Source organism: Nannobrachium achirus (assembly GCF_963921795.1).
Source record: "Nannobrachium achirus genome assembly, chromosome: 11".
NCBI classification, from domain to species: Eukaryota; Metazoa; Chordata; class Actinopteri; order Myctophiformes; family Myctophidae; genus Nannobrachium; species Nannobrachium achirus.
This window is the reverse complement of record NC_137820.1, coordinates 14,513,863-14,540,664: the sequence shown is the minus strand read 5'-3', so window position 1 is coordinate 14,540,664 and position 26,802 is coordinate 14,513,863. Positions and strand designations below refer to the sequence as shown.

The following is a 26,802-nucleotide window of genomic DNA, read 5'->3' as shown; positions in this document are numbered from 1 at the left end:
CAGCTTGGCTGTCTTTTGTGTGTGCGCGTGTGTGTGTGCGGGCGTCCATGCACGCACGCGTGCGTGTGTGTGATGCATGCGTGTGTGTATGCATTTTTGTGTTTGTCTCTGTGAAATGATAATGAGGAGAATGTGACCAAACACAATCTGCAGTGAAAGGGAATACTATATGGACCCTGCCAGACCCTAGATGTCCATCACTAATACATGTGATTTATTGAACTTATGAGTTGTTGTTGTGTGTGCGTGCGTGCGTGCGTGCGTGCGTGCGTGCGTGCGTGCGTGTGTGTGTGTGTGCGTGCGTGTGTGTGTGTGTGTGTGTGTGTGTGTGTGAGAGAGAGAGAGAGAGAGAGTGGGATAGAGAGAGAGAGCTACTGTATGTATGACATAATTCTACCTCAAAGTCAGTCAGAAGGCTTGTTTTGGGGAACAGAAACACCATTCCGTCTCTCACTATTACTTAATCAATTGCACTCTCCTGCACCTGTGCGTCTCCAGGTGGCCAACCTCCTCCGGCTCTTTCAGATCCCTCAGATAAGCTACGCCTCCACCAGCGCCAAGCTCAGCGACAAGACCCGCTACGACTACTTTGCCCGCACCGTGCCGCCCGACTTCTACCAGGCCAAGGCCATGGCGGAGATCCTCCGGCTCTTCAACTGGACGTACGTGTCCACCGTGGCGTCGGAGGGGGACTACGGGGAGACGGGCATCGAAGCCTTCGAGCAAGAGGCCCGCATGAGGAACATCTGCATCGCCACCTCGGAGAAGGTATACGCACTGTAGAATACTGGGTGTTATTTTAAAGGTGATACACCACTTTTCCTATTTTAAAACCTTTTTTGGGGTCCTACTAGCACCTTCTATCCTCACAAAGTCTCATTTCTGACCATTGTGTCTTTCTCTGGTTTTGGGAAGGCGGAGGTTAAAAGCATCCAGGGGCGTTACAGCCTCTTAGAGAGTGGGGGGGTTGACAAAGCCGCACTCTCATGCACGCGTGCGAAGCGCGCGTGCACGTCTTGCGTGCACGTCTCGCGCGCCGTTTTATTCGGATTTCTGCGGTTTATTTTTTTACTAAACAATCGGGAACGGCACACTACACTTTCCCTTTGCCTCTCTCCACATGCACCAGCCAGCAAGATAGTCTATAGATGGAATTCTTGGTACCAACACTCCAACAGACAAGCAAGCATGATGGTATTGCTTCCCAAACGTTTTAGCCCGTGAACCAAGAGAAACTAAACCCAAACAAGTAGATGTGAAAATAGCCGATCTACAAGCTCACAACGAGTTGCTTCGTGCTGCGTTGTGAATTTCTAGATCTGCTATTTTCAGGACCCATACAATGTGTCCACAACGCTAGCCCAAACAGTGTTAGCCAGCAGCAGCAGCATAGCATCCATCATTACTCAAACAAACTCTAATATAGCCACAGCCACAGACTCACCAATTGCTGCCTGACTGAGTGACGATGAGACGAGCAGGACGATGTTTAATGCCTTTATAGCCTACATGGTCTTGTCTTGGTGTTCTGTTTATATTCCTTTAATGTATGCCTGTGTTGTTAATTTCATCACGAGTCCAGATACGCACTGACGACAGAGTGGACGACCGTTAAAGGGACTTCCTATGAAAGCCATTTCCTCTCTGAACAGAAGCGCATTTCAAAACAAGAGTCTTTATTTTATTTTTTTCATCTATACAATCGATCATTCAACATGTTTATTTTGAAATTGTCCTGGAAAATAGTAGCCAAATAGCCCCTACATGCCACTGAGAGGTTACGTTTGTGTGCGCAGGGGACAAAAAAAAAAAAAAAAAAAGCACCCGGCCAAAAAGGTGGGGGGGATGAGATCTCGGTTTTATGAAAGTGGGGGTGTCCCGTCGTACTCACAATGAATGGGTGTGACGCGCCTGAAAGCATCCCACGGGTTCTCAAAACAGGCTGTCCAGATTTGCTGCCGTTTGCGGCCGTTTTTGAAAGAAAAACTTTCGCAGTTCAGGCCAAAGGTGGTACTGCAGCTGAAAATGCTCTGAGAGCCATTCAAAATGAGAGAGGCTCTATTCAGGAGTGGTAATTTAGCCTCAAACCTTTTGAAAAACGTTTTTGGGACATAAACAATATGACAAATACTTTTTAATGCATGGTGTATCACCTTTGTACAGCCCCAGAGTTACAAATGGCTAAAGCAGTGGTTCTCCAGCCTTTAATGTAAAGATTCCCAAATTAACTCTTTTACTGCCTAATTAATATGTATTTAACCCCAGACCCCCATCTGAAAATATGCTGTTCCAGGGACCCCATACAAGTTTTATGTTGCTAATATACAGTAGCGCTTACGTTGCACAAACTGTGTGTCGAAAGCATTTGGAAACTGTGTGAGTCAACAGTCTCGAGGCTCAAGAGACTTTAGTGTCAGGCTACTTCTCTGTAATCTCTAAGCCTGATTGTTAATTCCTTGAGTCCATTTTGTTTATCAAGGTTACGATTTTAAATAGGCTATCAGTCTTGCTTTTCACTGCCTACCAGAGAGAACGAGGGAGAGAGAGAGAGGATAACGTATCGTTATTGCCTGTCTTATTAAAAAGACAAAGCTCCAATGGACTGGAACAACAGCCAAGTAATTCAAAGTTTAAAAGTTCGCTGTCCATTGTGTAGAAGGACGCCTAGGTTTTTCTTTTTTTCTCCGCCGCTGGGGTGTGGAGTGGGGGGCCTGGTGCAGTGGTCAGGGGCGTCAATTGGGTATGGCAGGGGTATGCAGCTGCCATACCCTGGGTCCAGGGGGGAAAATAAAAGTTACTTTTAAATATAAATCCACAAATGTCTTTTTGTCTATCTGCGCTGGTTATTATGTTGTTAAATTACAGTAAAATAACTACAAATAACAAAATGGTCACTTTTACAAGGTATTATGATTATATTCGCCACACTTGTATTCTCCCCATCTTGACAGAATGGTATATTCCCAGGTTCCGCAGGTCAGCTGCACAGGTGCAATGCATTATTGTTAATTGTGGCACGTTTACTAACATGCTAAGTTTAGCTGCACTTGAACAACCGTTCGTTTTTTTCAGACATTATGAAAATAGCCGATCTACATGCTCACAACGCCTCGCAGCACGAGGCATTGTGAGCATGTAGATCGGCTATTTTCACAATAGAACCGTGTTATACAAAATGTAATGCCTCTTTTCCATGAGGACTCCCATCTTTGCCATACCCTAGCTTTTGCTGAACTGACCCCACTGGCAGTGGTGCTTGCTCTCTGCACCCCCTGGTCAAAACAACTTTCTGCAGCTATGTTCTTGGACTTTTTCAGGGGCTGCCTCGCCTGCCACCCAGGAAATTCACATGTTATTGTTCTCTTGACTTAAGAGGGTCCATCAACATGAGTAATTTAACAACATAATAACCAGCGCAGATAGGATGTATCCTTGAAGCTAATCTTTCCAGCGAAAAGATGACTTCAAAAGTAATAAAAAAAATCAACCAACGAACTCGTTTCCTACAGAGGATCGCCCAAATGGTCAACTTCAACACACTGAAGACCATAGCTGGTGCAATAATCCAGCCCCTCTTTGACTACGGAGTCCACGTATGGTATCGTGACGCCCCACAAGCCCTTAAAACTAAACTCCAAACAGCCCAAAATAAACTAATTAGGGTCCTGCTTAACCTTCCCTATCAGACTCACCTCACCGCTACTCACCAGTTAAGAGTGGGGTGGCTCAGAGTAGATGACAGAGTACAGCAACTTGCAATGGGCCTGGTGTACAAGATACACTACACCACTATGATACCCAAGTACCTGTCAAAATACTTTATAAACGTTAAGGATGTCCATAATTACAACACCAGAGGCAGTGCCACAGATCACGTTCAACCCAGAGTCAACTCAAAGAAAGGGTCGAACTGGTTCTTCTGCTATACCACAAAAATGTGGAATGCCTTACCGAAGGCCATAAAGGAGTGTGGATCACTAGCATCCTTTAAAATTGCCCTGAAAAACCACTTACAGGCAGCAGCCGTTCGCAACTGGTAAACCCTACCCTCCCTGCCCCTTCCTTGTATATACTTGTATACTTGTATATTCCTTGTACTTACTGTTTGTTTAGATTTACTGTATATTCCTTGTATATACTTACTGTTTGTTTAGATTTACTGTTTTCTTTTCTTTTTTTCCCCCCTTTTCTTTACATATCTACTGCATAGTACTGTGTTCTATTTGTCTGTCATTCAATGTTATATGAGATACTTAAATGGTTTCCTGTTGAAATAAGCTTAGTCTTTTCATGGATCTCCTTTTAGTAGACCTTGTACCAGTGAACTGTACCGTCATGAATCTGTACATTTTCCTATGCAAACTTCTAATAAAGCCTTCAATCAATCAATCAAACTCTCCCCCAAGTGGTGTTGTGTTAGGGACGTGCTGGCCATGGGGAAAAGCGGGACAACTCCCGAACGGCCGGTTCATTCCCGGCCGGTCCAGGCCGGCCATTAGAAAAAAAAAAAAAAAAATGTCGGCCTTCGTTCCATTTTGGGGGCTGGGCGGCCAACAAAGTAAACCTCGTATCTCCAAGTTTCAAATTTGTAATTTTTTTCGCAAAGCAAAGCCCTGCTTCATCATACAAGGCCGTCGCACAAAAGTAGTGAAAACAGCAGATCTACAAGCACACAACGCCTCGCGGTTCGAGGCGTTGTGTGCTTGTAGATGTGTTTCCACCCAACAATGACGAAATATAATAATAAAAAAAAAATGAGGGCCTCTCCAACTCTTTTTCCCGGGCTGAATCAGGGGCCCAGCACGTCCCTGTGTTGTGTACCAATACACAGCCTATAGAGCCATTCCGCTAAAGAAGAGGAGAGGATGTTGTTGACTTTGTGCACTCATAAAAAGTTTGTCTGAACATCTTATCTTCTCTAACACCCAAATTAGGTTTATATTAGAGCAGTGGTATCAGTGCTGAAGCAGAAAATGGGGCCTTATCTCGAGCAACTCATCCCGGGCACTTTCACAGTTGTCACATTTCTCATTCCATTCGCCACGGAGCCGTACACTCGTGCGCTATCGCATATTAGGGAGCGGAACAAGTTCTTTTATTTTCTTTCCCTCTGTGGAAGAGTAGTAGAAATGAATACCGATCGAGCCGCCCTCGGGGCAAAGGAATGCCATATTTTCACGCTATAGATTGCAATTCACTTCTATTCCCGCTTTAGGTTGTTTGTAGGGGTGTAACGATACATTTTAATAGCGATTCGATACATATCACGATACATGGTTGACGATACGATACATGGACGATATTGGTTCATTCATGGCGATACAATACGATTCGATTCTATGATTAAAAATTGATATAGTAACTATTTAGCAAAGAAATTAAATCTGTGTGAAAGGTGTGGATAGTGCAGGTTTTTAAGGGAAACATGTCTTATTATGGATATAAATAAGTAAACACAGTGATTATCTGCCAAATACATGGACATTGTATATTGACAAACCTGCACCTTGACATGAACCCAGAGATTACACACATTTATCGATAGACCAGTGTGGAAAGGAAACGTTTTTAAACCCCTCCTTACAATGCACAAGTAGGTAGTATCGATATCGATTCTTTGCACTGCCGATTCGATACGATACAAAATAAAACGATGCGATTCGATTTTAGCTGTTTTCATTTCGATATATACTTAGATTTTTTAAGTAAAAACGATATTTCGATACAGTTACTATATCGTTACACCACTAGTTGTTTTTTGAAGGAATTTTTTAAAACACAGAATCCGATGTACAGTATTAACTGCTTGGTCCTCCCAACCAGGTGGGGCGCTCCAACGCAAAGAAGTCCTACGAGGCCGTGATCCGCCAGCTCCTCCAGAAGCCCAACGCCCGCGTCGCCGTCCTCTTCCTGCGCAGCGACGACGCCAGGGAGCTGCTGTCCGCCGCCGCCCGGCTCAACACCTCCTTCATCTGGGTGGCCAGCGACGGCTGGGGCGCCCAGGAGAGCATCGTCAAGGGCAACGAGGTCACGGCCGAGGGCGCCATCACCCTGGAGCTGGCCGCCAACCCCTTGCCCGAGTTCAACCGATACTTCCTGGGCCTGGACCCGGTCCGGAACCATCGCAACCCCTGGTACAGGGAATTCTGGGAGCAGAGGCACCAGTGCTCCCTGGGGTTCGGGGTCGGGGGGGGAGGAGGCGGCGGCATGGCGTCCGGAGAGAGAGGGGCTTTCGCTCTGCCGCCGTGCCGCGACGACCTGTCGGTGGACAGGGAGACCTTTGAGCCGGAGTCCAAGATCATGTTTGTGGTGAACGCCGTGTACGCCATGGCTCACGCCCTCCACGGGATGCAGCGGAGCCTGTGCGCCAACACGACCAAGCTGTGCGACGCCATGAAGGCCTTGGACGGACGGCGGCTCTACAGGGAGTACATCCTCAATGTCAGCTTTGCAGGTAAGAGCAAGAGAAAGGGGGAAGAGGGCAGAGACAAGAGGAGATGTCATTAGAGCAGTGGTTCTCAACCTTTTCAGGCCGCGACCCCCACAATAATCATATTTGAACTGGGGACCCCCCCACCCCAAGACAAGAACTAAGATTTGAGGAGTTCTATTGTGAAAATAGGTGATCTACATGCTCACAATGCCTCGCATTGCGAGGCGTTGTGAGCATGTAGATCTGCTACTTTCACAATTTCAGCCTTTAATATTTGACAAATTGGCCAATGTTTAATTCGTCATTTTAGGGGTATTAAAAAGTCTTTAAATTGTCACTTAAGAAATATGTATCCTCTGTCTATACACTTAAACTTCATGTTGGTTTGTTTACTGTTGATTAGAAAACAATTTCACATTAAGTTAATCATCTGAGGACCCCGCAAAATAATTTGGGGTCGGGACCTGGGGGTCGGGACCTGGGGGTCCCGAGTCCCGACCCACAGGTTGAGAACCGTTGCATTAGAGGACTTACTAGATGAAAAGATCACTTTCAAAGTATATCTTAAGCCGCGTGTCCCCTGGAGACCTGTAAAAAAGAACAACCCTCTTTTTACATAGCATCGAGCTTGAGACAAGACATTAGCATTAGTATCAATCATGAAGTTGCTCCAAAGGTTTTGCTGGACTAACTGACCCCGATCTCGCCTCTGCTTCACTCCTATTTATTGGTGGTGCTCTGAAGTGACGTTGGTGAGCACCACATTCAGACAAAGTTGAACAGCACGACACTCTGCGCTAAAAAGTAGGTCAGTGGCTCGTCTGAGGACGACCAGAGTGCCGCTTGATTTGGAATCGCACACAGTTCTAGGAAAACCCACTCGTTTTCTATTGACCGTGACGAAGGCGCCGTCTCAGGAGTAGGGATGGAGCTCGTTCATTTTTATTGATAATGAGCACCTTATTGATCCTGCTTATTGAGCCGGGCTTTTATTGAGCCCACTATTGAGCGTTTTCTAATATTTTGTGGAAAGATATGAGACGACAAATTCAGAACAGAACTGATATCTTTTTTTATTGACCAGTTGTTGCAACTGTGAGTTTGTTGCTGACCACCATCTATGAAGATTGCAGTTGACAAAAGTAACAAAAATCATTAAATATCATTAAAACAATCATTCATTAGTGTGCAATAAGTGTTAAATGGCTTTATATTATGGATAGTACTGTAATAATGTCTTGATCGCCTCTTGTCTTGATTGTTTAAACAGCTTATTGATACCGGGTACTCAATAAATCTGTTATCGGGTTATCGAGCTACCCTTGTTTAGGGCTCCATCCCTACTCAGGAGGCCTTGAGCCACGTGAGACACCGGCGAGCGAGCGGCAGCGAGCGAGTCGCCGTGTCGAGCGTTGCGAAGGTTGCATGAGCCGACTCAGTGCCCTTAGAAGTTGTATACCAGGGGGACAGAATAAATCTTCGTCCCCCCGAACTTTCTGCAGCTCCGTGCGGTCCAAGTGAACACAAAGTAGCTCTCCCTAGCTCCGGTTCAGCCAATCGGAAGCTTCCTTGGGCGGGGTTTTCCTAGAACTGATGTGCGATTCCAAATAACGCTTCAGTGCCTGTTTTGGATCTTGGGCAGTGAAAGAGGGGCTAAGCCTAGCTCAAACTGCAGGATAATCGTGGAGATTTTGTGTCAGAAATGCCCCTCCCCCATCAATCATGGGGATGTTCAACTTTCAAGGTTGATCAGAAGCGGAATAAGGAATAAAGCTATATGGTAAGCATTTAGTTCCCAGATTGGTCAAAGACTCGGCTAACTTTCCATTCCAATCATTCATCCATTGCCACTCTGTTGTTTACAAACTGCTTTCACAGATCACGTGTGATGAGGTCACGAGTTGCTGGGTTGCTCCAGCAAGCCTGCTAATGTTAAATGTTAAAGAGGAACACAAGAGGTGCATGCCTCATTAGCAATCCTCTCACTAACAGCAAGGCGAAAATGTCCTTCCCAGCCAAAAAGAAAAACAGCCATGCCGTGAAAAGCCTTAAAGCGCCGGAACGAATCCCCTTAATTGCCATGTGTTGTCAGAGCCGCCATGCCATTGACACCTATTACCCGTGTGTAATTGAAACAACAACTACAAAGTTGCTCTGACAAATGAGCGCATCACCTAATCCGTGGGCCGTACGCTCTTCCCTCGCACCCTAATGAGATTGTCGTGTTCTAATACTTCCTATGGCGGCGCCGCCCGTCTGCCCGTTGGTCTCAGTAGACCGCGGAGAGGCAAGAGGGAGAGAACGGATTGACTTGACTGACAGGTGGGTGACAAAGAGAAGAGGTATAAATACACCACAGTGTCCCTGGGACTGACGGAGGTTTAGAGGTGCTTTTATTCTCCTCTGCTAACCGTGACCGCGAGCACGCATCAAAAACAAGCCGGAGAAACAACAACGCTATAATCACTGCTGCCTTGCCGCGGGGGGCTGGGGGAGAGAGAAAGTACGGGACAGAGTAGAGAGGAGAGAATAGGAAAGTAGGACAGTATGACCACTTTGACCCTGGCATCCCAATTTTGGGCACGTCACAGAGAAGAATAAGGTGATTTTTTTTAATCGAAAATAGCAGATCTACAAGCTCACAACGGAATGCGCTCCAAGGCGTTGTGTGCTGGTAAATTGTTTATTTTATTCATGTATTTGTAACTTTTTGGTTAAGTGGTTAAAGGAACAATATACAAGCTTGTGTGTACACAAAAACATTCCCCCCTCCCCCTCCCCTCTATGACAGGCATCAAACAGGTAGTTGTCTTTGATGCTTTCATTGATTAGAGAGATCACTAACGAGGACTTGACACATTTATGGCCCAATTAATTACCTTAGTGCACAACCCCTTTGAAGTTCAAAGGGAGCAATTAACTCATTTAGTGCCACCCCTTTCACCACTAGAGGGCGCCCAGTGGCCATAGAAAATCCCATAGAGATATGCTGGTATATGCAGAAGCCCTGCAGCCATGACTTGCCTGAACACTTTCCTTTGTGCATGTACAGGAAGAGGATGAAGTTAGCTTGAAGTTAGCTATTGGCTACCAAGCATTTTAGAAGCCTTATTTTCGTCAACTTAGCCATGATTAAACCTTGCACACCTCATGCATGGGAAAAAAACAGAGAAGAATGAGCTCTAAAAAATCCAATGCAATCCTGGATTGCATTGGAGTGGATTTGTGCAGTTTGTTCACAGCTTTCAAACAAAAAAATCCGATTGGAAATCCGTTCAGGCATTCTTGAGATAATCGCCATTATGTTTTACATGTTATGTAAACAAACATGGCTGCCCTGTATGTTAGATGGGGTTGTATGGGGGTGGAACATGCAAAATCGCGATTGAAATCATGTTCACTAGATTTGATGGGGTCCAAAAAAAAAAATTCAAAAAAAAAATTTTTAATTTTTTTTTTTTTTCTTTTTTTTTATATCCCGAACTAGTTCGGGATAGGCACTCTGGGATGCGATAATATATCCCGAACTAATTCGGGATAGGCACTCAATGAGTTAAGAGCTCTGTCTGAGCTCCCCCTGACAAAAACGTCCCTCCACTGTTTCTGTTGACTTTTACGTAATGTCAACATAAAGAGTGGAACAGAACAGAAATACAGCCAGGGGATGTGCCTTTCTGCAAGGAAACACCCCGGCACAATAATATAGTTAATGATGAAGGGAATGATAAAAATGTATTTACATATATATTTTGTAATAGTCTTAAAGTTACATATAATTCCTTTAAAGAGGTGGTGCCATAGTTTTGTACTTTTTCTGTTTTTCATGTGTCTAGGAGGTTGAAAGTACTTCATTAGACCCCCTGGTGTGGTTTTTATGAGTAATTATGTATTCTCTTGGTATTTGTTTGTTTTCTCTTGGAGGCTGCCACCTTGTGGTCAAAAGTGTCAGTTAAAAAACACAGATACTTTTACATCACAGAATCAACTCCTCCCCTAATTACCATTCACCCAACACTGTGGGGTGTGGCTAACTTCAGCTGGGTCACCACCCACCATGACATCCATGCATACTTAATTAACTGGGGGTGTGGCCACATAAAAACCCAATTTTAACTCTTTCTGTATACTTTTTTGGAAAAGATCTTCATCCTAGTATAATCATAATACCTGATAATCATGTTTTAGAGGGGGGAAAATCATGGCACCACCTCTTTAAAGAGAAGGAGATGGCAGAGCTTTACGTGTTGGCGGGGGATGAAGTCAGATAGAGAGTGTGAATGTGAAAGGGATAGAGGGAGTGCTGAGGCAGTGAGACGGCAGCAGAAGAAGAGGATTCTCTTTGAAATTCTTCTTCTGAAAGTCTTCATTTCTGCCACGAATCAAAGGGCTCAAAGCGCTGCTTTCTTACAGGGAGGGAGAGAGGGGGGAGGGAGGTTAGCAGGGCGGCGAGGGGTGAGGGGTGCAGGCACGGCATCTATAGTTTGCACCGAGGATAAGCACTCCCTTACAGGGGCGTCACAAGGGGGGGAAAAGTGGGACTGAGTTACTAGGGCCCAAGGTGGAGGGGCCTGGAGTTATTTTATACTTTAGCTATTGAAAAATAGCAGATATACAAGCTCACAACTTGCAGCGCGGCACTGAGTGCCGCGCTGCAAGCTTGTAGATCTACTATTTTTGAAAAGTTGTGAAAATGTGTGCAAATCTTTGAATATATGTATTTTTTAAGAGAACTTTTACGATTTTGCTCCTGGAGGTCCCTGGAACTAAATATTTTGAGATGGGGTTCCGTGGACAAATACATATCATTTTGGGGGTCCTTCACATGAAGAAGTTTGAGCACCACTGACATAGAAACATAGGTTTTTTTCAAAAAACCTTAGAAGGATTTGAAATATTCAGACTTGCACAAATTTTCACAATTTATCAAAAATAGCAGATCTACACGCTCTTGTATATTTGCTATTTTTTTTTTTCAATAGTTAAAATAATGCGTAATAATGCGTTCCCAGTCTAAATGGGTTAAATGGGGGGCCACTAGCAGTGAATCCTTGTACCCAGGGCCCAGAATTTGGTGCGACACCCCTGGTCCCTTTACAGAGTGTGGACAGAGAGGGTTGTAAAAGATGGAGAGTTGAAGAGAAGAGAGGAGAAGGTCTCAAGTATGGCTGTCTCCTTGTATGTACTCTCCTGCATGCTCTCCCCTCATCTTGGTGCTCCATATGACTCAGGGACGTGCTGGCCATTGGGAAAAGCGGGACAACTCCCGAACGGCCGTTTCATTCCCGGGCCGGTCCACTGTCGGGCAGAAACCTTGTATCTCCAAGTTTGAAATTGATAAATTTTTTCGCTAAGTAAAGCCCTGCTTCATCATACAAGGCCGTTGCACAAAAGTAGTGAAAACAGCAGATCTACAAGCACACAACGCCTCGCAGAGCGAGGCGTTGTGTGCTTGTAGATCGGCTGTTTTCACTAGTTTAAATCATTTTTAAAACGATAAATACAAAACAAACGCTTTTGGACATACAAGGTTTCCACCCGACAACGACGAAATATAACTCATACAGTAATTGGCCCACTGGCTTGTCACTTGAAATGGCAAATCTTTGAGTAGCAGCAGCGCTATAGAGAGAGATCTCTCTCTATAGCGCGCAATGAGGGCCTCTCCGACTCTTTTCCCCGGGCTGAATCAGGGGCCCAGCACGTCCCTGATATGACTGCTTGACACTGCGCTAATAGAAAGCCAACGTTCCTCACTTCAGCAGAGCTCCAGACGATCGGAAAAACGAAACACGAGGAATGGAAACCAAAAACAGCAGTGCTGAAATGTGATGAAGGCAATTAGGGAAGGATCAGTGCAGGGGGGAAGCCTGAACGACGAGGATGCCAACGGTGCTGCGTGGTACTGCCAGGCAATCAGGCATCCATGGGTGTTTTAACCTATTTAGACCGGGAACGCATTATCACGCAATGTTTTATGCTTTAACTATTAAAAAATAGCAGATATACAAGCTCACACTGCGAGCTTGTAGATCTGCTATTTTTTTTTTATCGTGACCCTAATCGTGAAAAAAATATATATATATATTATGTTTCTATGTCAGTGGTGCTCAAACCTTTTCATGTCAAGGACCCCAAAAATGATATGTATTTGGCCACAGACCACCATCTCAAAATATTTAGTTCCAGGGACCCCCCAGAAGCAATATTTTAGTTACAAATGTTCGCTTTAAAAATACATATATTCACAGATTTGCACACGTTTTCACGACTTTTCCAAAAATAGCAGATCTACAAGCTCGCAGCGCGGCACTCGGTGCCGCGCTGCGAGCTTGTATATCTGCTATTTTTCAATAGTTAAAGCATTAAACAATTCTAGGCCCTAAATGGGGTAAATTACCGCTGACCTGGACTGGCGCCAGGGTTGCGCCGGGGTCACGGGGTGCGCTGATATAATTGTACGCAATCCATTTATTCTTTTTTCTTCCAAATCCGTGATATGGCGAGGTGAGGCGAGGTTGTAACGGAGGCTATATAAATACTGCATCGTCTCCCATCTGCAGTGCTGACAGACCCAACCAGGCAGACAGCAAAACCTACAGCAACGCTTTTACTCTCACTCTATAGCCTGTAGTCTCTCTTTGTTTCTCTCACGCACGCACGCACGCACACACGCACATTCACAATGCTCTAGTAGTCTACATCAAAGTTGGATGTTGGCAATAGCTAGATACAGTAATTGCCAGCATAACATATTATCTCCCGTCTCTCTCTCTCTCTCTCTCTCTCTCTCTCTCTCTCTCTCTCTCTCTCTCTCTCTCTCTCTCTCTCTCCCGCTCATCTGCCTGTGTTTTCCTCTGCCCAACTTTCCAGTGAGCAAAACACTCCCCTGTTAGTGTTTCCTTTTTTACCTGTGTGTAGTTTGACGGCGTGTGTGTGTGTGTGTGTGTGTGTGTGTGTGTGTGTGTGTGTGTGTGTGTGTGTGTGTGTGTGTGTGTGTGTGTGTGTGTGTGTGTGTGTGTGTGTGTGTGTGTGTGCGTGCGTGCGTGCGTGCGTGCGTGCGTGCGTGCGTGAGTGTGTGTGTGTGCGAGCATGGTGTGAGCGCGCGGGCAGGGGGAGCACGCAGGGTTTCACAATGCTCCATGCTGTTGCTATGGTAATGAAGCTGACACCATTGCCAATGTCAGACCGATCCCGTAGAATATGGGAGCTGCTGTCTGCCAACTAAACAAACACACCCGACACGCACGCACACGCGCACACACACATGTGCATGCACATATACACACGCACACACTGTTGCACGCACGCACACACACACACACACACACACACAACTACAAGGTCTTGCTGGCCATTTAGAAGGCATGCGGATGCACACATGCATGCACACACACATACAGTATTATGTACATGTACAACTTGTGTTTTTGCGCGAAGACAGCTTGAAACGTTAGAATTTTTTTTCTTGCCAGTGATATCGCAGACGCCCCCGACCCACACACTTTTCAAAGCCATCATTCAACTAACAACCACCCACCTCTCTCTTCTGCAGCTCAGGAGACACACGCACACACGCGCACGTGCGCGCACACGCACACACACACACACACACACACACACACACACACACACACACACACACACACACACACACACACAAACACAAAAGAGCAGAGAAAGGGGAATATCACATCTATCACCACTATTTGAACAGAAAACTGTGTGTATGTGTATGTGCATGATGTGTACATGTGTGTGTGTGCGTACGTGCAAGCGCGCGTGTTATGTCTGTGTTAGCAGAGGCGGTCTGCCTTCAGGGCCATATTGAGCCGAGAGCTTACTGCAATGTTTAGATGGTAGAGAACAACCTTCACTCATTCAGTCTGTATCTCTCTCTCTCTTTCTGTCTCTCTCTCTCTCTCTCTCTCTCTCTCTCTCTCTCTCTCTCTCTCTCTCTCTCTCTCTCTCTCTCTCTCTCTCTCTCTCTCTGTCTCTCTGTCTCTATTTCTCACTATCTGTCCCGCTCTCATTTGCACAATTTCTACATATCACTGTCTTTCTCAGCTCTCTCTCTCTCTCTCTCTCTCTCTCTCTCTCTCTCTCTCTCTCTCTCTCTCTCTCTCTCTCTCTCTCTCTCTGTTCAAAAACATTACATCCCACTCAGGCTTCACAAGGCCATTTCTCTACCCTAGCTATCACCTCTCTCTCACTCACACCTGTCTCTTCCCATACTCATCCTTTACTCTCCTCTCTCCTCTCCAGGGACGTGCAGAGAAGGTTAGGGAGGCAGGGGCTTTTGGTGGAAATATCAAAAATAGCAGACCTCCAAGCTTGGAGGTCGGCTATTTTCGGCACTTGATACCACACAAAACATAATCAAGTGAATAATGAGAATCAAGTGAATAATAAAGGTATCTATCTATCTAATGAGTTTGGACAAGAAAATTATCTTGAATTTGTGTTTCTTCCACAATAGTAAAAACTGCATTCATGAGAGGGCACTTTTTTAAATAAAAGGGCAGGGTCTCAAGCCCCCTTTGCTGTCTATGTGTGCATGTGCCTGCTCCTCTCCTCTTCTCCTCTCCTTTCACCTCATCTCCTCTCTTCTCCTTTCTCCTCTCTACTGATTCATCTCAGGGTTCCTTTTTCACAATGGTGTAAAGTAAATATCTTGGAATGCCCATATATGGACACACCGTGTCAGTCTCATGTGGTCTATGAAGTCAGAAATCTATGATGTCAGTCATCTCCATATTTGGGAAAAGTAAAATGTTAGCATTTTCCCATTCAAGTCAATGGAGAATATTAATCACAAATGAATTAAAAACCCTTAAGTTCTGTTTGGGTCACTTTGACCCGTTTTACATTTTCATTTGAAAAAAGAAGGTAGAAGTTTCCACCTGAATGCTCTAATGCTGTTTGCCGGTCATTTTGACCCGGGGGATCTTTGGTTTCAAAAACTATACTAATATAAATGTTAACTTAACAAGTGATCATCATGGGGTGCCCGCTGGCCTACTGGTCCAGGTGCTTACCACATGGGCTCTGATGCCTGACAGCGTGTTGCCAGTTCGATTCCCGAAAATAGCCGATCTTCTTTTCAAAAGATTTTATACATTTGAAAACTTGAAATGGGACATTCTGCATAATTAGTACTTTTGGCACTTTAAGTATATTCTGATGCCAATACTTTTGTACTTTCTTAAGTACATTTTTTATTCCGGACTTTTACTTGTAACAAAGTATTTCTACACAGCAGTATTGATACTATTTTACTTAAAGGGAAACTATGTAACTTTTATATATGAATATTTTAGTAAAAGTAATTTCCCTCTATCGGCCACTATATTGTTGTGCTGCGGTGTTTCCTTGCAGAAAGACACATCCCTCTGGCTGTATTTTGATTTTGTTCCACTGTTTATGTTGACATTCCACTGTTTATGTTGACATTCCACTGTTTATGTTGACATTCATACCTTGGAGGGACGTTTTTGTCAGGGGGGAGCTGGCCAGAGCTCTTAAACTTCAAAGGGGTTGTGAACTGAGGTAATTGATTGGGCCGTAAAAGCGTCAAGTGCTCGTTAGTGATCTCTCTTATCAATGAAAGCATCAAAGACAACCGCCTCTTTGATGCCTGTCATAGAGGGGAGGAGGAGGGGAGAATGTGTTTGTATACACACAGACTTGCCTAGTTCCCCTTTAAGTAAAACATCTGAGTACTTTTTCCACCTCTACTTTTTCAACTGTGCATCTCCACTGCTGTCACTGCTGTACGTGGCTTTCTTTTCCTCTCTCTCTCCCTGCTATTGCCCCTCTCCCTCTTCCCCCTGGTCGTTAACCACCCCCCTTTTCCCCCATGTCACGTTCCTCCTTTCTCTCGCCCCTTATCTTGTCTCTCTTTCCCCCTGCCACCCACAGCCCCTTCACACCTCCACCTTCGCCTATAAGTCCCCCCTCCTCCCCTCCCACGCAAGCAGACCTGTTATTGCTCCTTTTGTCTCTTCTATCTCTTCTCTCCTTGGCTGTCTTGGCTACCTCACCTCTCCTCTTCGTGTGCTCCCTCTGTCCCATTGTTTCCTGTCATCTGTCCTGCTCGTCCTCCTCTTCCTCCTCTTCCTCTGCCCTCCGTCCTCTTCTCTCCCAACGCTCTGCTCCGTCTCTCCGCTGTGGCCCGTGGCTCGGCGACCCAGACAGCGCCTCAGTCTCAGGGTAACAGTGGCCCTGGCTGCAGGAACAATGAATATAGCAGATGCGATGTGTGTGTGTGAGTGAGTGTGAGTGTGAGTGTGCGTGTAACAGAGAGAGGTCCTCTGTTATTAATGTTTACACATAACCTTTATTTATTGAATGACATTTGCACAGTTTACCTTAGTGCAATGTGGAGAGTGCAATATATGTGTGTGTGTGTGTGTGTGTGTGTGTGTGTGTGTGTGTGTGTGTGTGTGCGTGCGTGCGTGCGTGCGTGCGTGCGTGCGTGCGTGCGTGCGTGTGTGTTTTTGTTGAGTTTTGATTGAATGCTTAACATAACCTGTTATGTGTTTCAGTAGATTGGGCTGGACCATAATCAGCAATTGCTAATAGGTATGTTGTAGAATAGTGTGAAGGATATAGAATCATTATTTTAGTAGTTATTTGTAGTTCATAGAGATTTGCCATATATTTATGTGGGTTAAATATATAGGCATTAATGTATTTATTAGGGTTTAGATTTAGAATACACCCCTTGAAATGGAGTAGGCTCATTACTCCAGCTTGAGTAATTGAGTGTATCGTGATGCGTATCGTTTCGCTATTAAAATGTATCATTACACCCCTACCGTGGTACGACAGAGTATAAGGGAGGCTGCAGTGGGACACAGATGTGTGTGGTTGTCAGCCTACGGAAGGAGGGCAGGACGTGTTCCTGAAAGGCTTGTCATGTCACACCAAACTGTCATGTCCTGTTTAAATGTTACCTCCTCTGTAAAGTGTGCACGTAGGGGTGTGCATGATGTGTGTTTGACCTACTACGGGGAGGCCCCCTCAGTCAGCCAGCCCGGGGTCTCGGGGCACAAACGCATGCAAGCACAACTACCAGACGGAAAACCCATTGGACAAAACCAGATTATAACAAAAGAAAAAGAAAGATAGCTGACATTCTGGAAAGAGACAACCCAAAACCAAAGCAAAATGGAATGAATGCTATCTAGCACTAAAAAGAGAATATACATTGGCAGAATACCTGAGCACAATGAATGACCCAAAACTACAGACTCAGCAATCACAGCCAATAGAGAAAGGCTGCCACAGACAGACCCTACTCCCAAGGGAAGACAGACTATGCACCCACTGCACACAAAATGTGGTGGAAACAGAACTACACTTTCTAACCACCTGCCCACTATACCAAGACATCAGAGACACTTGCTTCCCACAGATTAGACACACCCAAAGTGAGATTGAAAACATGACCAACGACAAAAAACTCCTATATCTACTAGGGCTGTCGAGTCGAGGGTTTCATTCCGACGCGTCGACGAATTGTTTTATAGTCTACTTTGTGTAAAAAAAAAAGAAAAAAAAAGTGTTGCTTTAAACGTCCACATCAACATAACACAATAATACATTAAGATGAATTGAATACACGGTGTTTTCGGTGATATCGGTGCGCGAGCACAAACATTATCTGCATAGCAATGTACAACACACCGTCAAAACAAATAAAACATCTCCGCTGTTCAACTCTGCCCCGTCTCGACAGCGTGCACTTCCGTGCAGTAGAGATGAGACATTCGCGAACGATTCCGCTCTCTTGAACGGCTCTTTTAAATGAACAATGGGATCCAGTCCGCAGTCGCGGGACACCGATCACTGACAGAGTAATGAGTCAGTGTCGAGAACGGATTCACTTCAGAAACGGATCATAAACAGCGGGAGGCACAGCTCCCAGCTAGAGCCCTCCCTCAGTGTGGACATGTCATGGACGCAAACACAGCGAAACAAACATCATCATGGATTACTTACAACACTGGAACAATTCAGAAGCACTTTAATTAGAAAATGTAACTAGTAGCCTACACTTGTGTATGTTAATTTGACTTTAGTAGATTGTTTAATTACTTTGTGGACGTGCGTTTGTGCTGTGGCAGGTTATTTAATATGGGATTTTGACAGCGTGCTTCCTCCTCTTAACGTAACACCGTCCCGGCTCCGAATGTTTTAACGAAGCGGCGGTTCTGGCCGTTCCGTCTCACTTTCACCCCTACGCTGGTGCGAGACAATAAATAACTGTTCGCCAATTGCTACATCTCTCAATTGGAAGTACATGACACCAGTCCAGCAGTGCACCGCAGTAGTAGGCTAACTGGTGATATAAAAAAATATATATTTTCGACTCCTCGACTCAAACAATTGGCGTCGATTCCCGGGGCTTAAAGCGACGCGTCGATTCGTCGATTTTTAGAGGACAGGCCTAATATCTACTGGGATAAATATAACAATGTGTGAACACAGCAGCAATATTTGTGAACTGTTGTGATAAAAGAAGGCTTGAGAATGGAATACAACCAGCCTAAGGACTACAAACCATTGAGTGACCTCTAGACCTACTGCACAAACTGTATAAACAGAGCTGCCACATTTTAAATCTACTTAAAATCGTTTTGAGGAAAAATGTAGCTTTTTGTCCCAAAGCAGCTGCAAAGGATTGCTGCTATTTGTTACAAAAAGCTATAAACAACGACAAAATGGGCCATAGCTCTATCTGTTTACACAATGCTGTACCCAGAGGCGGCCTGCAGGGGGGGCTAGCGGGGCACTCGCCCAGGGCGCCACTTTGAGGGGGCGCATGAAGAAGAAAAAGAAAAAGAAAAGTAGAGTGACGGCCCTGCAAACGATCAACTCCACTCCTTGCCTGGTTAAACCAGACCGAATACAACAACATCCCCTGGTGGTAGTGATAGAGGCTGGCAGCTCCAGGCAACTCCACTCCCCCTCCTCAGGGGATGTGATGTCATATCCACGCGCCAGTATTGAAATTGAAAATATGTTGAGAGAACATCTGTTAAAAAGAAAGCATGGAGTTCGAGTTTTTCACTACTATGGACATGACTAGATATTATAATATAGCTGCTTGCCCTGAAACATCTCATGGAGAGGATCATTTTGTTCCTGACTTTCCTCTACAAAACACAGACCTCTATCAGCCAGGATATAGGAACTCTATAGTCTTGTCTCACTGTGCGTGACTGTGAAAGAACCATATTTCTCCTGACCAGCCCAAGGTAAGACTAAGACAGTCAGATCATGCTTTTATAAACCCTATTATATTAAGCCCAAAATGGTTCTGCCGCCGTGTAGAACCGAACCGCTTTTAACTTAAAAAAATGCATAATTTGCCCACAAAAACACGATTTTTCCGGACGCGCTTTGCGCGGCCATAGGGCGGCGCTATACTACCTCGCCTAGGGCGCAATATAGGTACAAACCGCCACTGGCTGTACCCCCTCCAACTGTATTTATAACAGTTTTTATTATATTTTGACTCTTGCTTTGGCAATGTAAATGCATGTTTTCTCATGCCGTGTGTGTGTGTGTGTGTGTGTGTGTGTGTGTGTGTGTGTGTGTGTGTGTGTGTGTGTGTGTGTGTGTGTGTGTGTGTGTGTGTGTGTGCGAGCGTGTGTGTGCATGTGTGTGTACATTTAGGTATGTGCTTGAATCTTTGAGTATGACACACGCATCTGTGTGAGTTCATGGGTGCACCACTGCACGTGCATGCACGTGTAGATTTGTTTGAATGGTGAATGATGGTGTGTGTGTGTGCGCGTGCGTGCGTGCGTGCGTGCGTGCGTGCGTGTGTGTGTATTAAGATGAAAGCAGTGAACTGACGTTGGTAAATACAGACCTCTCTATTCCCCGGCCATTGATCAATCAACAGACAGCTGTTTGTTTAGCTGTCACTCAGCCACACCTGTGCTCATCTCACTACATCATGTCATCTCACTCTGCCTCTCGTTGTCTCTGCAAGGCCCTGTTTCTTTTTATTTCTTTTTATCATTCTGTCCAGAAATATACAAATATGAATAGTGTTCAATAATGTCCACAGTTTTTTTTTTTCTCATTGGTCTTTCTTTTGGCTGGATTAAAAGGGGATAGACTCATTATGTTGAGTAAACCCCTTTCTTCACACCCCAAAGCCCGCCCCCTCCCCCCTAAGTCTCCCTTGTGGCGTTGCTTTTGCCCAAAATGGCCTAGAACATTAATTAATCTCTCAGATTCTGAATGAATGTTTTCACCCTACTTTTAATTAATCTTGAGCAATAAAGATTTTCTTGAGTTAGCGGTGTGCGCTCGTCTGCGTGTGTACACATCTTACAATGTGTCTTACAATGTGTGGGGGCGGCATAGCTCAGGGGTAGAGAAACCGTTATTAGAGCACGAAGGGTTCCCGATGGGTTCCCAATTCGAATCCGGGCTCCCCCTCAGTTAATGTCAAAGGGTCCTTGGGCAAGACTCTGAACCCCTAATTGCTCCCGGTGAGTAGGTTGGTGCCTTGCATGGTTTCCTCCGCCACCGGTGTATGAATGTATGGGTGAATGTAATGCACAATCTCTGTAAAGCGCTTTGGATAAAAGCGCTATATAAATGCACCATTTACCATTTTACAAGGTACGCGGGAACAGTGGCATCATACTTTAATCAGTGTCCTCCCACCTATACCTTTATTGTTGCCTTGTTACTGTTTGTTTGTTTTCCTGGCTCCAACTGTTTGATTTACAGCCAGGCATACCATTTAAACAGCTCTGTGAAGAAGACTCCAGATTGGGATTTAGGTACACAATCAATGTAATGAATCATTTTGAATTTAGTCCTTTTTTGTTCACAGTTGGCAGGCTTATAATAGAACCTCCAGAAAAATGCAATTATGCGATCGCAGAATTTCCCAATGCCACAGATTATGCGGGGGGGTCACATGTTTTCAAAAAGGCCGCATAATCGCATATTTCCACCTACATATTTCAGAACTACCCGCATATTTCACTGCATAAAATCACATAAACCCCTGCATATTTCATCATAAAATCAAGGAATTTTGCCCGCATGGACCAGGGGGGTGCCCAAATTATTTTTGGGGGTCCCAAGATGATTACCTTAATGTGCAACATTGTTTTCTCACTCAACAGTAAGTGTATAGAGGGTTATCTGCACATGTCTAAAGTGACAATTTAAGGACTTTTTTAATCAGCCTTAATGTTAATTAAACATTGGCCAAACTGTCAAATATCGAGGCAGAAATTCTGAAAATAGCCCATCTACATGCTCACTACGATCGCTTTGCGAGGCGTTGTGAGCATGTAGATCGGCTATTTTCACAATAGAGCCGTGTTATACAAAATGTAATGCCTCAACTCTTAGTGCTCGTCAGGGTGGGGGGGGGTCCCCAGTTAAAATATGATTACCGGTATTTGGAGGGTCGCGGCCTGAACGGCTCTTGCTCCTGAAAAGGTTGAATACCACTGTTGTAGGACACTCCATTTACCCAACGTGCAGAGGAGAGACTGCCGTGAGATGATTCGAGGAGACTGTTGAGCCTTTATTTGAGTGTTAGTGCGATGGCGCGAAAACAACATTCAACTTTTGGTGAAGGCCAGCTCCAGGCCATGGACAGTGACTCAGAGTCAGGAGATGTGAGACATGCTGAAGGCAGCGGACGCAGACAGCAGCTGTACTACAGTAGGGAGTTATCCCGTGGATAGGGTCACATAGAACTAATGTTGTTTCAGGGCTTACGTACACACACACACACACACACACACACACACACACACACACACACACACACACACACACACACACACACACGCACACACACACACACACACACACACACACACACACACACACACACACACACACACACACTCATGCACACACACACTCACTCACACACACACATGCACACACATACACATGCGCACACGTCCGTTTGCCTGCGTGTGCTTAAAGGGGCCACACCATGCTTTTAAAAATATAAATTGTATATAAATATTGGTTTTATACAGGTTTTAGCCTAAACAACCACACGGATATTGAAATGTCATGTTCTGTCTGTCTCTAATTCCAAGCCGTTTCAGATGCAATACCAAAATGCCCTTTGTTGGCAACGGGGCGCTGTCTTTGTGCTACATTTGGAACGACACAGAGATGATTAGCATGGTACCATTAGCAAGGCTCCATGCTAATCTTCCCTGTATTGTCCCAATTTTAGGGGGGGGGGGGGGGGCAATAGGAAATGAGCCCAATGTGACTTAGACTGAGGGCAGATTTCAAAAGAGTACCGTTCAGACACCCGATTCAGAAAATCACTGAAATGAAAGGCAAGGCTTAGAGTTAATGAATGGGTTTTTTGGGGGGCTGGAAGAGACACTGGGAAGACCAAAAAACAAGAAAAAGATTAAAAACCTTTAAAGCAGTGTCAGTATAGAGAGATCCCACAAGCTGTCTTTTGGTGTCAAGTCACCAAATATTATTCCACAGATGATGCAACCACCTGTTTTACATCCATTCAGCGAAGTATAGAGAGATACTGTAAGCTTGAGAAAGACACATAGGGTGACAGATGATAGAATCACTTTCTAGACTGAGACAGTGGAATCAGCAGTTACAAGTAACACATACTGTACTCTGCCCAAACATTTTCTGTATCTCTATCACCTACTTCATAGCCTAAATCTACTGCGCATGAGTCTGAATGCTACCAACTTTGTTCTCTTAGCGCAGACCTTTGGTGTGCCCTTTGAGATGCTTTGCTGTTCCCTTTAAAATGTCAAAAGGAACTGGGGGGATCCAGGGAGGTCCCCAAATGATTTTGGGGGGTCCCCAGTTGACAGTGAAGTCACAATGTAAGGACTTATAAGACCCTTTTAATACCCCAAGAAATAAAAAAGACTACTGCATCTAAAGTAATCAACAAACTATATAAAAACTGGTAAGATGTTGGCCAAAAAGCACACCGTATTGTGCCCTGGGATCTTTTGGCTATGAAAAGTGAAGTGTGCCCTGTCAGAAAAAAGTTGTGAAAAGGTATGGCAACATGACTGGTGCGTGCGTGCAAGACACCAGTCATGTTGCCATACCTTAATTAGCAACAGGCATGATGAATTTATTTTAAGAAGTACATTTTATTTTTTTCCCCGGGTTTCTACGGTTTCTTGGGCTCAATATGGCAGCCTGGAACGGTTGTTAAAGTGCAGCTAAACTTGGCATGTAGTAGACGTGCCACAATTAACAATAATGCATTGCACCTGTGCAGCTGACCTGCGGAACCTGTGAATATACCATTCTGTCAGAATGGGGAGAATACTGTAATTCAACAACGTAACCAGCACAGATAGACAAAGAGACATTCATGGATGTATATTTAAAAGTAACTTTTATTTCCCCCCATGGCAGCTGCATACCCTTGCCATACCCAATTGACGCCTCCTGCTCTTGCCAGTGAAGCACAAACAGCTCCATTCAGTCAGCGTCAGCTCCCTCACAGCCTAACTTTTCACGCCTGTTTGGCGTCTGCACTCGGTGCCATATTGTGAAGTGAGTGACGTGCATCCATCATCAAGGACCCTCGCCGCCTGCCTGCAGGTCTCCACAGCCACCAGAGGGTCTTTGGATGGCCTTCGTCAGCTCCAGCTTGCAGCAGCATACACTTTTCTTTGACGAGGCGTGCCGACTCGCAAGGTCTCTTGCAGCACCGTTAGCTGGCATGCAGGGAGGGAGGAGGGAGGGATCCAGGGGTGTCAATTGGGTATGGCAAGGGTATGCAGCTGCCATACCCTGGGTCCAGGGGGGGGGGAAATAAAAGTTACTTTTAAATATAAATCCTTGAATGTCTCTTTGTCTATCTGTGCTGGTTATTATGTTGTTAAATTACAGTAAAATTCTCCACAACTTGACAAAATGGTATATTCCCAGGTTCCGCAGGTCAGCTGCACAGGTGCAATGCATTATTGTTAATTGTGGCACATTTACTAATCATGCCAAGTTTAGCTGCACTTGAACAACCATTCCAGGCTGCCATATCCAGCCCAAGAAACCGTAGAAACGGAGGGAAAAATAGAATGTCCTTCTTAAAATAAATGTATCATGCCTGTTGCTAAGGTATGGCAACAAGACTGGTGTCTTGCACGCGCGCGAAGGCGTGCGTGCAAGACACCAGTCATGTTGCCATACCTTAGCTTGTTCTGAACTGACGCCACTGGAGGGATCTCAATCTCCCGGGTGTGTTGCTCTGCAGACGGGCTCTATTAGAGGGAATGAAGGACAACACGGCACCCTCAAAGGCCCCCGCATGCTGCCGACTAATACCAATCTCATTGCTCCGTATTACACATCATTACCACATATAGCTAATTAGCCTTCAACACACAGCTAATGTACTAATAAGGTGCAGTTATGGTAATTAGCCAAAGCGTGCATTTGAGAGAGAGAGAGAGAGAGAGAGATTGTGTGAGTGTGTGTGTGTGTGTGTGTGTGTGTGTGTGTGTGTGTGTGTGTGTGCGTGCGTGCGTGTGTGCGCGCGCACGCGTGCGCGTCTACGCGTCTACCTACGTATGTGTGTGTGCGTTTATGAGGGGAGGAGGAGAGCCCAACTTGCCTTATTGCGCCGTTTTATTAGCCCGACTTTATTGTCTTTCTAACTTGCAGCGTAATGAATTCTTATCTCCTCCCCCAGTCTGAAGATACTATCGGCTCCTCCTTATTGAAATCATATCCATTTCGCTGTCACTTAAAGACGTTTAGCCGCAAAAATCCCAAGGAAAAGTTGACACTGAGACGTGGGGGATGGGGGGATGGGGGCATGGGGGGGGGGGGTGTTAGAGGGAGGGAAAAGAAAGGGAGAGAGGGAGGATAAAGATAGAGGGCTATGCTGTCTGTGTGATTTATGGATTTCATAAACCCTAACCCCCTCCGCTGCAGCCTGACACGCCATTCTTCTCTCAACTCATTGAGCCTTCACAACAATGGAACAGCTTTAGCCCTTGTCAGCGTTGCGCGCGTGCGCGCGTCCGCGCGCACACACACACACACACACATACAAACAACAAACAAACAAACACACACACAGACAGACTTCGCAGCGGGGTCAGAGCTTTGGTATCCTGTCAGCGCAGTCTCCCGCAGCGCTCGGAGCTCAATACCTGAAACCAGTCACACTGCAGAACCAAAACACCAACAGAGGTCTCACCCACACGTACAACAAAAAGAAGTGCACATAGATACAGTACAACGCAGACACACACACAGATCATCCTGATGTGTTCCCGCGGCCTTGTATTCCTCTGACTCCTGTGGGTTGATCCCAAGCTGTGTGTGTCTGTCTACTGATTAGGAGGAGGAATAGGACTTAGGCTGTGTGATTTGTTTAGAAGAAGAAGAAGCCCACCGGCACGGGCACATAAGGTAGACACGCGGCAGTATTATCAATGCCATTGTGTGCGCCCAAAGACTGAAGGCCCTTGTTAGTCTCTGACAAGTGATGCTTTGTGACACCAGTGAGCTCTGTGCCATCCTTACACACTAACCCCCCCCCCCCCCCCCCCCCACCTCCCCCCCGACATTTTCTGTATCTCTATCACTTACTTCACAGCCTAAATCTATTGTGCATGAGCCTGAATGCTGCTGACTTTTTTCTCTTAGACACACAGTGGTCCTCAACCTTTTCAGGCCGCGACCCCCAAAATAATCATATTTTAACTGGGGACCTCCCCACACCCTGACGAGCACTAAGAGTTGAGGAATTACATTTTATATAACACAGTCCTAATTGTGAAAATAGCATGTAGATCGGCTATTTTCACAATTTCTGACGTAGCTGTGTGATTTGTTTAGAAGCCCACTGGCACGGGCACATAAGTTAGACACGCAGCGTATTATCAATGCTATTGTGTGCGCCAAAGACTGAAGGCCCTTGTTTAGGGTTACCAGACGTCCCGTTTTGGCCGGGACTGTCCCATTTTCAAGCTGCGTGTCCCTGTGTCCCGACGAATATCTCTAAAACACTAACATGTCCCGGTTTTCAACATTCACTACAAAATTGTCCCGGTTTTTGCCAGAATTTAAATAATAGTAGCTGTTTTCAGTGGTTGCATAGACATTTAACATGTTCTTTTCATGTAAACATGCTCACCTAACCAATCAGAAAACATGAACAAATTCATTGCGTGTCTGAATTCAACGCTAAGACTGTTTGTCAATCACTCACTGCCTGTATGCAACCCTGCGGTGTGTATGTGCACGTGCACACGCGTTCGAGCAGTGTTTCTCAAATGGGGGTACTTGTACCCCTATAGGAGTACGTGGGGTTCCGTGAAAAAAACTAGAAAATGGGAACA

At 45.3% G+C, this 26,802-nt stretch overlaps 1 protein-coding gene across 1 annotated transcript in view; it reads left to right on the top strand.

Annotated features, from left to right (window-relative positions):
* grm3 (glutamate receptor, metabotropic 3) overlaps nt 1-26,802 on the top strand; it is a gene marked incomplete at its 3' end in the record, with an annotated part of 54,763 nt that overhangs the window by 8,788 nt on the left and 19,173 nt on the right. Inside the window, exons 3-4 of the mRNA XM_080736777.1 lie at nt 499-768; nt 5,824-6,454. Coding sequence (XP_080592903.1) covers nt 499-768; nt 5,824-6,454 — 901 coding nt within the window. The remainder of the gene's footprint in view (nt 1-498; nt 769-5,823; nt 6,455-26,802) is intronic.